The sequence below is a fragment of the Xyrauchen texanus genome, chromosome 49 (assembly GCF_025860055.1).
Source record: "Xyrauchen texanus isolate HMW12.3.18 chromosome 49, RBS_HiC_50CHRs, whole genome shotgun sequence".
Classification (NCBI taxonomy): Eukaryota; Metazoa; Chordata; class Actinopteri; order Cypriniformes; family Catostomidae; genus Xyrauchen; species Xyrauchen texanus.
In genome coordinates, this window is record NC_068324.1 from 1,783,089 (window position 1) to 1,795,699 (window position 12,611).

Genomic DNA, 12,611 nt, shown 5'->3' on the forward strand with positions numbered 1-12,611 from the left:
TGGTTAGCAAACAACAAGAAATTCATTGGATGACCATGATGCTCAAAAATGCGAAACACAGTGATTAAAATGGTGCAAAACACAAACGGTGGCATGACAAAAACATCCATTTTCCCTTTAACATTCATGTAAATTTTAACCAAAAATCTTGATTCAATTTGTGATTATTTAAAGCTGCCCTTTTATAATTGTTGAGGTTAGTCAGCTTTATAAATGTTATCAACATAGCTGAATACCTTGATGATGTTCTGAAGGACTTTCTCGTTAATAATGGCTTTATGACACGCCGTTTTATAATACAAATCCACAACCACCTCCAAAGATCGCTCCGCAAACGGCACATAGTTTAAGGCAACCCACTCCGCCTGAAAGAAAGAGAGAAAACCAGAAAACTTTTAACCAGTTCAACACCGATTATACTTCCATAAGATGTCAATGAAAAGTTAAAACATATTCTGACGCTTGGCCATATCATTTGTTTGGTCACAGCACCCCTATAACCACATTTTAGTGATATTATTAGGGAACACGACAGGTATAAATTTAGTGTAAATAGCGGAAGCTTTGTTGATATACAGCCTGACTTGATGTCAAAGTATACTTTTGTTTTCCACATGCCGATACGTCATTCGGGCACAGGGCGCGTGACGCTATTTCGTCTTTAGCACCGCACGCAAGGACTTTAGAGGATCAACCTAGATTTTTTAGATACGCGGACGCGGATCAGCTGATTCAGCACCATTCTTGCTCCATCACTACTCAGCCACACCCTCCTCTTCATCACACTCCTCCCTCGCACGATTCAGGCCGGGGTGCCACCGGTCTGACCACCCCCACCCCACCCTCCCTCTGGCGGACACCAGCGAGTCCTCCGGCACTTGGCGGATGGAACCGCTCCTCCCCTTCTCGCAGACCGACGCAGTTCCTCCTGCTCTCTGCGGCCGGCAGCGATCCCTCCGTCCCCAGGCAGACGGCCGCAATTGCTCCCCTGGTGGATGGCAGTGGCGAGGACTCCACAACAGTGCATCCTTCCTCCCTCCTGAGTTTCGGCACCTTTAATGGTAAACTTAAAACCAACATAAACAAACATGCAGCGTGGCCGCATGCGTCTCTCTCGAACCGGTGTCTCCGGCCACCCCTTTAGCTCGCTCTCCCACTGATCAGCTGATTCAGCGCCGGCCATGCTGAATCAGAAAGTATTTGCCCCATTTCTAAACATACGCATCTAATCACCAAACTGCTTATATGACATCTTTTCAAATGCTGCCACCCTACCCAATTCAGTGAACCATTCTTGGAATGAGGGAGCGCCATTTGACGTCCATCCTCTAAGAATTATCTGTCTGCCAATCATTACACTAGTTGTACCCATCTTTTTGGATATTTGTCACCTACTTTAATGACCGCTCCATCACCCAATATTCATAGTCTAGGGCAGAAAGAAATCTGAGTGTCTAAAGCCTCACATATAAAATTCTGATCTCTAGCACAGAACCAAAGACTTGTTAATAAATTATTTGGGGCTCAGCCATATACTTGAGGAAGCATTTAGGTAAGTATCAGAATTTTACTTATGGGAATCCTTTGCTCATACTGCATGTAAGTGTGAAACAATGGGATGCATTTTCACTTCTCTAGGGAATTGATAGAAAGACTTTGCAATGGTACGATTGGGGCAAGGACCGCTTGTTGAATGTTGTACCTGGGAGGGGCTCTCTCAGGTGGAAGAGGGTTAATGGGCCAAGTGTCTGAGATTAAAAGCATAGTAATAAACCAACATTTTGGGGAGAACTAAACCTCCTTTATCAAATGGACTATGAAACTTACTGAAATGCAACAAGGTTGTTTACCATTCCATATAAAGACTTGGATATTCTATCAAATTGTTTTAAATCAGAAAGAGGAACTTCTAGAGGGAGAAGCTGTGGTAGATATCTGAATTTGGGAATACAATTCATTTTTATAACATCGACCTTCATTGCCATAGACAGATGTAGTGAAGCCCACCTATCCACATCACACGAGAAACTTTTCATTAATGGGTCAAAATTAACTCGAACTAAATCTCTCAAATTTGCTGGAAATAAAATGCCTAAATAACTAATGTCTTGCTTGGGCCATTGAAAGGCGCCAGGTTGGAAAATCGTGGCAGGGCAATATGCTGTCAGAGCAAGGGGTCGATCACTACTGACCATAATATCATATTTATAAAACATCTAATATTATCAGAAGAACTATGACCATGTACAGTATAAACCCAACTTGATCTATATGTTTAATTGATGTAATTATTCTGCTTAATCGATTAGCCAGAATTTTAGCCAATATTTTAACATCTAACGGTATCAGGGAAATTGGACGATAATTTTACAATCATTTGGGTCTTTATATTTTTAAGAATGAGACTGATAGTAGTTCACCTTCCTTTAATGACTCTGTGTAAACTGGAGCCAGTTCTGTGACATGATCTACAAAATTATTCGGCAAAACCATTTTGCCCCAGTGCCTTACCTGTTGGCAAGACTTTAATTACCTCAACAAGCTCCTCCAAAGTAATATCTGAGCCAAGAAAGACTTTTGATCACTCGTCAATTTAGAAAGATCTAATGGCTCTACGAAGTTGCTAATATCCTTATCAGAAGATGTGGACGTGGAGCTATAAAGATCGAAATATGATTCAAATATGATTTAAAGGCTTTATTAATATCTGTGGCAGAAGTAAATATATTGCCTCCAGAATATATCATCCACCCATAGTTTTAAACTGTAATTAAAATCATTAAAATGTTTGCCAGCGTAAATAGACAAATACATGGATGAAAAAGGAAACTATTTAGTCTTAAGTAATCAAACATGCCTAAAAGTGTTAAACAACTTTCAAAACATCAGAGAAAGAAGGAAAAAGCCACTGAAAATAAAAATATTCAAGAAAAGGAACTGAAATATTGTAATCCAAGAACCACAAATTCAAAAACGCTGAGACGAGAAAAAAGGACAAAAGATACTGCAGTAAATCCAGCAAAACTGAAACAATCGTGGTCAGCAAAGGACCAAAACTCTCCAAACTCCCTGAACAACCAGACCTGGAGACTGACACACAACTGAATGTTGTGTGATTTTAGGATCAGAAAACAACAATGATCGAGACAAACAGCAGGAAACCAAACAAAATCCAAGAGCTCCATTTCATTTTGTGATATGGAAGTGAGGTGGGAAACAGAAGAAACTCACCTGGTTGTATTTGGCATTGGTCACATGTTTGGTCTCCATTTTCCCGTACTGAGGAGGTTTACAGGAAAATTCCACAAAGAGCAGAAGCTGTTCAAAGATGGCAGGATACATCACCTGAAGATTCTCAGAACCCACACAAATCACCTGAAATAAAAATGCAGACAAAGTGTCAATTAAGGCCAAAGTACACTTGGGTTGTCAAATGCGTGACACAAATTTTGCAATCAGCACAGTCTGTGCGAACTGTCCGCTTATGGCCCAGATTTTCTCGACATGCAGTCTTCGTCTGAGCATACCGTCGGCTTAGTGCATGCCATTGACTGGCATGATAATAAAACAGTATCACAAAGCTGTCGTTGTGCGCATGCGTCGAATACTCCCGTATTCACTTCTGGTCAAAACAGTATACTTTAAAAGGCTGTTCGCAAGACATACATACCTTCTGTAAGACGTCGAGGGCAGTCAGCACAGCTTCCTGTAGACTAGTGAGCACTGCCTCAGTGTATGAGGGCAAGATGAATGGTGAAGCGTCAGAGCTGATGGGGACTGACACAGCCCCATGCAGAATCACCCTCAGCTTCTTTAGATCATCCATGCTAAAACCTCCTGCGATGTGCTGGTACAACGCCGGAAAAATCTGTATTAACGCAGTCAGGAAAGGCTGACTGGGTACGAATGCTAGCTTATTGTTTCCACCACTAGGGGGCCGCGTGCACTCTGTGCCTATCCAGTACCACGTGTTCCAGGCTGACCACCAGAGGGTGCAGTCATCCTGCTCCTCTCCAGGGGGTGGAAGCTGAAGTTGGGCAACGTAGCGCTGGGCAAGTCGCTCTGCGAGGGAATCAGATCGCACTAGGGGTCTTCCGGGCCCAGAGATTTGGAGAGATTCCATAAGGACAGGGGGAATGTCCACAGCACCAATGGCGTCTGGTTTATCCAAATCTTTAACGGGAGTGACTAGCTGTAGGATCTCCTGGAAGCTCTTCAGGGCCGCAAGGGAAACTTCGTTGTTCTTGCTGAGGGCTGCAGACTGGATGTGATCCAACAGAACTTCCCAGGCTTTGTAGAAGTCACCTGTCAGGGACACATTGGGGGGAATGGAACAATCTTACTTCTAGATCCAAGTTCTGAGATCTGTGAGAAGTCAAGACTCTAAGATCTGTCAACACGTACCCAGATTCTGGAGCAAGTATCTCCTAGTGTTGAAGATTCGAGCTACACCAGCGAGTGTCAGAACCCACGTTTCCGCCCATTGCTTCTCTGCTGTGTCGCGTGAGTGGTGGATGAGGATGTTGCCGCCCCCTGATTCGATCTTCTCCTTGTCAGCTGTGGTGGAGGACTTCCTTACACAGTCCAGCAGAAGAAAAAGAACCTGCAGAAAGGATTTAGTGTTGCACAACATTTTAGCACAAAAAAGCATAAGGGGTCATTCAGATCGAATGTGTTCTGCCTTGTTACAAGGGGCACTATACCAGCTCTGGTAAGTTCAAAGAGAATCTTGCTGATCTTTTAAACATCTTTATAACTAGCTTCCAGTATAGACATCTGTTTTAGTGCCATAGGCATTTTGAAGAACATGATTCAGTCTGATTCACTACCTTCCAAACCACAATGTTCCAGGTTGGTGGTTGTAGCAGCGTTCCATGAGCAGCAATGGTGGAGAACATCGTCTGGCCGGCACTTTTCCTCACAGCCGGGCGCGGGTCGACGCAAAGCTCGCCCAGCTTGGCGTACAGGCACAACCACAGGCAGTCAAAGGGTGGAGCAGGGTGGAACGGTCGGTTCAGAGGTTCACCTTTTTCTTGAGCCTGTTTCAAGAGAACAGCTTCTTCTCTCTCCAGCTCCTCTGTAATTGTTTCTCCTCTTTGGAAGAAGTAGTCCGAGATGTTCCACTGCAGACGGGAAGGGGGAGACTTAATCAAACTATCCACCCATACTTTAATCATTCATCCATACTTCCATCTACCCAATTATCCATCCATAATTATAATTCTTCTATCCATCCATCGAAATATCAACTGTACATCCATCCATCAATTAACCATTAATTCATCCAATAATCATCCATCCATCGTCCTTCCGTCCATCCAATCATCTGGCATTCATTCATACATCCACCCACTAATCCACCGGTCATCCATCCATCAATCCTCCACCAATCATTCTTTCATCCATTCCTCCATCCATCCAGAAATCATTTATCATTCGTCCTTCCATCCATTGGTCCACCAATCATCCATCCATCCATTAAACGTCCTTCCATCCAATCATTCATTCATCCATCCACCCACACACTAATCCACCGGTCATCCATCCACCATTCAACAGCCCAATTATCTATCCATTGACCCACCCATCCATCTACCCTTCACTTAACCAATGACCCATCTGTCCATCAATCATCCATCCAAATTTCAATTCACCAATCATCCATCCATCCACCACTCATCTGTCCGTCCGTCCATCCATCCATCCATCCATCCATCACTCATCTGTCCATCATTCATCTATTCACCCTCCCATTCACCAATCTGCTCCATCCATCCATCCATCCATCCATCCATCCATCCATCAATCATCCATCCATCCACATATCATCCATCCATCATTCATCTATTCACCCTCCCATTCACATATCATCCATTCATCAATCCACAACATAATTTTACTTATATATATATATATATGTATATATATATATAGGCAAAGATATACATATATATATATATATATATATATATATATATATATATATATATATATGTATATACAACGCAATATATCAGCCATTACATTAAAGCCACCTGCCTAATATTGTGTAGGTTCCCCTCGTACTACCAAAACAGTGCCAACCCGCATTTCAGAACAGCATTCTGAGATGATATTCTTCTCACCACAATTGTACAGAGTGGTTATCTGAGTTACTGTAGACTTTGTCAGTTCAAACCAGTCTGGCCATTCTCTGTTGACCTCTCTCATCAACAAGACATTTCCGTCAACAAAACTGCCACTTACTGGATCAAAAATCATACCACGGTCAAAATCACTGAGATAAAAAAACCTCTCCATTCTGATGGTTGATGTGAACATTAACTAAAACTCCTGACCCATATCTGCATGATTTTATGCACTGCTCTGCTGCCACACGATTGGCTGATTAGATGATCGCATGGATGATTGTTGGTGCCAGACGGGCTGGTTTGAGTATTTCTGGGATTTTCACACACAACAGTCGCTAGAATTTACACTGAATGGTGCCAAAAACAAAAAACATCCAGTGAGTGGCAGTTCTTGTTGATGAGAGGTCAACAGAGAATGGACAGACTGGTTTGAACTGACAAAGTCTACAGTAACTCAGATAACCACTCTGTACAATTGTGGTGAGAAGAATATCACGTCAGAATCTATTATGAATGATATATATATGAAATTAATAAAACCTTCAACATAATTCCATGCCATTATAAATATCAATACACAAACATCTCACCAGCAGGCCTATGGATGTCAGGCTGATGTTCAACTCTTGGTTTTGAAGACCAAAGCTGCTGGCTACATCCACCACAATCTGGAGGCACATGCAAGGCATTGTGGGTAGGAAGTCAGTCACCACCAACTGCAGGCACTGGAAAGCTGTTCGGATGAGTGATTCACTAAAGAACAAAAAGACGAGTTTATGGCACATAAGACACTTCAAGGCCAACATCCATATGTGGGTTAAGAATTCACAGAAGGCAGTACTTTCAATGTTTCTTTCAAGAACCATTTTAGCGAGTCTGTGTGTCTCACCCCTGGTCATTGCGTATGGCTCCAATGACGCCCAGCACCAGAGGCCAGCCCGGGCCGAGACCATCTCCCTGGTTCTGTAGAATTTGAAGGACACACTCCAGTTGCTTCTGTCGTATGTCTGTGTGAAGCACGTTTGAGAGCTCCTTCAGAGGATTCAAAAGCAGCAACTGCAGTCTCTGAAGAGGAAAGATGATTACAGTACCGTAAAATCACTAAGCAAGATTTGTTTCAACTTTAATTCTGCGTCAATTAAACTTTTAAGGAGAGTACACATCTATACACATCTTGGAATATGGCATTCCAAATTGGGAGAAAAGGGGGATTAAAATTTAAATACATTTTTAAATCACACTACTTTCAGATCAGGTAAGCTGCGTACACACTGCCAGCGACATCGCGTGCGACAGAGACTCCATCCCATTCATTTTCAATGAGAGCACAGCGACTTCCGGCGACACGAGCTGTCGCGACCGTTGGCGACTAGATGGGCGTGTCCAGTGACGCGACAATGTTGAGACAAGTTCAACTGTATTCAAATGAAGAGCGACTAACGGAAGCAACAGCCAATATGAGAGAAGACGGGAGAGCTCACGTGAAGGCTAATTCTTGCTGTTAGCAATGTTCCAGTGCTCTATGATATGGATATGGTATATCCAGCCGCAGCTCTTGCACCAGCCGGTGGTACTCCGAGATTGAATGGTTTTGTGGACCCAGACAGACCGGCGTTTGCGTTTTCGCCGCAGATAAACAGCCGCTATGGCAAACAGCACGCCTTGTTTCTCATTCATCTGTGATATAAAGCATTTTATGTACTGATTCCATTTATATTTAGTCTTTTTCCTCCAAAATGTTGCTTTTAGCGCCAAGAAAAGCGATTTGCTGTCAAGAGCAATGGAATGACATCCATGAATGTCATTTATAAACGTTACTAGGCAACCAGTAGTGGGAACGCCCACTAGCGACTTCACCGCCAGCCACATGGCGACCTGCAGCGACAAAGTCAGCTGGCAGTGTGTATGCAGCTGTAGTGTTAAAGTGTGAATTATTACCTGGTTCTGGGACAGTGGCAGCTCATGTTTGTAAGACAGTCCGGCTTTAATCAGAGCTGTGATGGCCTCCGCGCCCCACTCCCTCATACGACTATTAGGATGCTGACAGACCTAAGACAATAATGTCACAATGCAAAAAAAGCCTTAATGTTCCCAAAAATGGACATTATCTTTATGTATAATATAAACTCTTATGTCTTTCTTTTGATTTTGTGGTGAAATATGATCTGAACATGTTCAAGAGAGGCTTCGTGAGATTTACCCATAAATGAAATTAGCACAAATGGAGGGCGATGCATATGATACAAAAGAAAGCACACAGGCAAAGCAATGCAATACAGAACTAAAAAATACATATGCAAATTTAAGCGTTTAAGTAACCATAAATGATGCAAAACAATGCAAATGTCACAGCGAAATGTTTTGGACTGATTTGTAAAATCAAAAAGAAGAGACAGTGTTTGTGCTTATTGGAATAGGAATGTGTAGATGACAGATTGGTGTTTTGTATGGATGTAAAATTAAAAGTTTGCAGCAAAACAGCTGCTAACATGATGCCTAAATCATGTGGTCATCTTTATGGTGCGTTCACATACAACACGAATAAAACCTTCGCCTCACATTGCTCACACAAGTTTGACCGCTGGATTATAAACGTGTGTTTAAACTTGCGTTTGCACGATTAACTAACTAACACGAACCCGTGAGTATTCCCTGTTCTCTTCCGGAAAAGGACAGGAGGAGGGGCTTCTACGACTTGGTTCATAGTAAAGTTCAACCAATAGCAGGAATCATGTAGATGCGCATATTAACTTACCAGGTAGTCCAACTTCCTCGCTCACTTTCCGTCATTTTTCGTGCGGTCTCTGTACATGCATGATGTTGTGTTATGTATGACACACCGCTACAACAATTTATTCATCCATTTTTCCAGATTTGTTCTGCTACTACATCAGTACGTCAGTGACATCGGACAATCTCAATGCTGATAGGCTTTCGCGACAACGCGGCAAGCGAATTTCTCGCTCGAGTTGAAAAATGTCAAGTTGTACGAGTCACGTCATTCGCGTCTATTCGCATCTTTGCATTGACTTTGTATGCAATACGTGCGTGCGAAATGCTCGCTTCGCATTGTTTGTGAACGCACCATTAATCACAGCTTGAATAAGAGTGACAGGAACATTTGAAATGTTACAAGGACTTGACAATAACAAGTCCTTGTAACATAAAGGGTGGTGGATGAAAATAGTTAGGGGCCAAAGTTGCTCATCAGAAAGAGATTAATAAAGTTTAGAACGTACCTTCTACAAAACAGACATGTCCCAAGACACAGAGAAGGGGAAAAAAGACGCATTAAGACTAAATATGAGGACATAAATCCTACTTTAGCTATTACACAACTACAGATGAAAGTTACAGCAGAGACAGATGAGACTTGAAGCAGGAACAACAAGAAAGATCAGATAACCTCTTGCATACATTGCATTAGTTCTATTGATGTTAGTAGTATTATATGTTATTTCAGGGTGAACTGAACACTGTTCTCTCTCTGGTCCAGTTAATCTGTGTACCAGTGGTGGGTTTGGTCTCTGGTCTCACCTCAAGTAAATGAGCCGTCAACGGTCTCCACAGTATCTCGATCCGGTCCATATTGACCAGCCCCGTCTCTAAAAGCTTGGCCACCGCAAACAGAGATGGCTCCTAACCGTACGAGAAGAGAAGTCATAATACAGACGACGAAACATGGAATCTCACAATATCCAGGAGCAAAGCAAGCAATTGTCTTATTGTCGTAAGTATATTACTTTTACATTATACTACATAAATAAATATCTAAAGGCTGTTCGATAAAGGGTGAACGCACCTTGCTGTTTCCATAGGCCATTTCCATGGCCTCCATGGATAAAGAGCACAAAGCGTTGATCAGGTGATGCAGAGAAACATCATCCAGGTATCTACAAGAGCACACACACACACACACACACACACACACACACACACAAACACACAGACACACACAGACACACACAGACACAGACAGACACAGACAGACACAGACAGACACACACACACACACACACACACACACACGGAACAATTAGCCTATCGTAAGAGTGGATATTTGCAGTGTATAAAGTAATTTCATTAAGGCACTTGTCCATTCGACTGGTTGGGTGATTCTTACTGTGAGCTCTCAAAGAGTTTGGAGAGGATATTTGAAATGACGGGTAGATCGGTCATCACTGCTGTCGTCAAAACCTGACAAAGAGGAGAAATAAACAACGTCTAAAAACCTACAGCGAGATGTTCAAGATTTCATTTAGGGAAATGTGAGGCAGTGCGAGGTGGACTTTAAGGCTGTGTCTCAAAATGTAGTAAGCAGCATACTATGACATCACAGACCCCTTTTGTTCACATCATATTGTTGGTCATTTTAGTGTAATCCAAGACAACAGCCTTTAAGAGTAGGGCTGGGCGAAATGACTATATGATATATGTTGTGCTGACAATATAAGGTGTTTATTGATGTGTACATGTGTCATCAATTCGATGACATTAATCTCGCATTCGGTACATTACAAGCACTAAATATGCATCACATCTGACACAAGCGTCTGTTATTCATGGAGTGTCACGAGTGCTATTTATGGAGGATGCAAGGGCGCGTGAGTCCAACAGGCTTCCCGAAATTTGTGCTCCAGAGAAAAGAGAGCACAGAGAGGGATCACTCACGCTACTCAATCTGGCTTCTCCCGATACTGTAGCGCAGACCACAAACTTATGTGACCCATTTGAATGAGTTTTTACCTCAAAGCACTATGGAGGAAGTCAAACGTCTCAAACGGCTAGACGGCCCTACATTCTAATCACCACTGATTAGTAAAACAGCAACAACACTGTGCCATGCGCCAAAATAAAGGGGAATAAATTGCTAATTCTGATTGAATGATGTTTGATATTAGGAAACTGGCCATATTTGCTTTCAGTTATTCATACACTTTGATCTGTTGAAGATCTGTGTGAAGATTGGGGTCAAAATATGAGTTTAGACAAGTGGGTGAAACACCATCTGGGCCCTGTGCTTTCCTTGTCTTTTGTTTCCAGGAGATCCAGCACACATCTTCTTCACAGATCTTAAGTGCAGGTTGAGGAGCAAGAGGGGGGAGGAGGGTGTTGCAGGAGGTGTAGATGTTTGTGTGAAGATCAGAGTGGGTGTGGGGTGTGAGACTGGGCTTTTCAAATCTACAGTAAAACACATTCAGGTCGTCAGCCAGTTGTTGATTGCCTACAGTGTTGGGGGACGGTGTCTTCTAGTTAGTAATGTCTTTCCGTCCTCTCCACGCTGATGCAATGTTTTTTAGCCACTCTAATCTCTGTCAGTGTGTTTCTGGTCTGGTTGTACAATGTTTTATCTCCACCTCTGTATGCATCCTCTTTGGTCTGACGAAGCTGCCTGAGTTTAGCTGTAAACCATGGTTTGTCATCATTGAACGTTCAAGAAGTCCTAGTAAGAATGCACATATCCTCACAGAAACTGATATATGAAGTCACAGGATCTGTGAGCTCGTCCAGATCGGTGTCTGCAGCTTCAAAAACACAGCAATCAGTGCAGTCAAAGCAGGCTTGTAGTTCCAGCTCTGCTTCATTGGTCCATCCCTTTATAGTCCTTACTACAGGTTTAACTGATTTTTGTTTCTACTTGTAGGTCAGAAGAAGATGAACCAGACAGTGAGCAGAGAGTCCCAAATCTGCTCTAGGGACAGAGTGATATTTAGCTTTTAATGTTGTGTAGCAGTGATCCATTGCTGTCTGTATTGGCAGTTCACAGGTGAGGTTGGCGCTGTTAAAATCAGCGAGAATAATAACAAGTGAGTTCGGGTGATGTTGTTGTTCCACGTGTGTGATCTGATCAGCCAGCTGTTGCACACGCTTGTGGCGGGATATAAACCCTCACCAGAATAAACAAGGAAAACGTCCGCGGCGAGTAGAAAAGTTTACAGTTCATAAAGAGTGCTTCCAAATTAGGACAGCACATCTTTAACATTGTTACATCTGTACACCAACTTTCATTTATGTAAAAGCATGTTCCACCGCCTCTCGTTTTCCAGGATAACTCTGCGATGCGATCCGCTCTGAACAGCTGGAAGCCCGGCGGATGTAACGCGCTGTCCAGAAAGGCTTCACACAAGGCAGCTGACTTTGAAAAGTGCTTGTTTGTACGGGTGAGGAGATGTAGTTCGTCCATTTTGTTAGGAATAGGGCGGAGACTCGCAACATGAATACTCGTCAGTGCTGTTCGAAAGCCGCGCTGGTCAAGCTTCCCTCGCTTGCATCTCATAGCGCGCTTGAGCAACACAGTTGCGCCTCCGACTAAAATGCTGCCAAATGTTCAGCAGTTTGTCCCAGGACAAACAAACAAAAACTACAAAAGAATTGGAGAACTCCACACTGAGGCTGCCATCCGCGGCGCCATCTTTTACATATAAGCGTATATACGTAAAGGCCGCACATCATCGTCGTTGTCTTAAGTTTACAACTCAA

The 12,611-nt window shown here is 42.9% G+C and overlaps 1 protein-coding gene across 2 annotated transcripts in view; it reads right to left on the reverse strand.

Moving 5' to 3' along the window:
• LOC127640121 (protein MON2 homolog) overlaps positions 1–12,611 on the reverse strand; it is a 286,480-nt gene that overhangs the window by 261,968 nt on the left and 11,901 nt on the right. For both annotated transcript variants that reach the window (XR_007970059.1, XM_052122525.1), the window contains exons 18-28: positions 10,255–10,328; positions 9,934–10,024; positions 9,669–9,770; positions 8,070–8,180; positions 7,021–7,196; positions 6,722–6,884; positions 4,830–5,123; positions 4,405–4,603; positions 3,671–4,305; positions 3,232–3,375; positions 237–365 (exon numbers count right to left, since the gene is read on the reverse strand). Coding sequence is in view for 1 of the 2 variants with exons in the window: in XM_052122525.1 (XP_051978485.1) it covers positions 237–365; positions 3,232–3,375; positions 3,671–4,305; positions 4,405–4,603; positions 4,830–5,123; positions 6,722–6,884; positions 7,021–7,196; positions 8,070–8,180; positions 9,669–9,770; positions 9,934–10,024; positions 10,255–10,328 (2,118 nt within the window). In the remaining variant the exon portion in view is untranslated. The remainder of the gene's footprint in view (positions 1–236; positions 366–3,231; positions 3,376–3,670; positions 4,306–4,404; positions 4,604–4,829; positions 5,124–6,721; positions 6,885–7,020; positions 7,197–8,069; positions 8,181–9,668; positions 9,771–9,933; positions 10,025–10,254; positions 10,329–12,611) is intronic.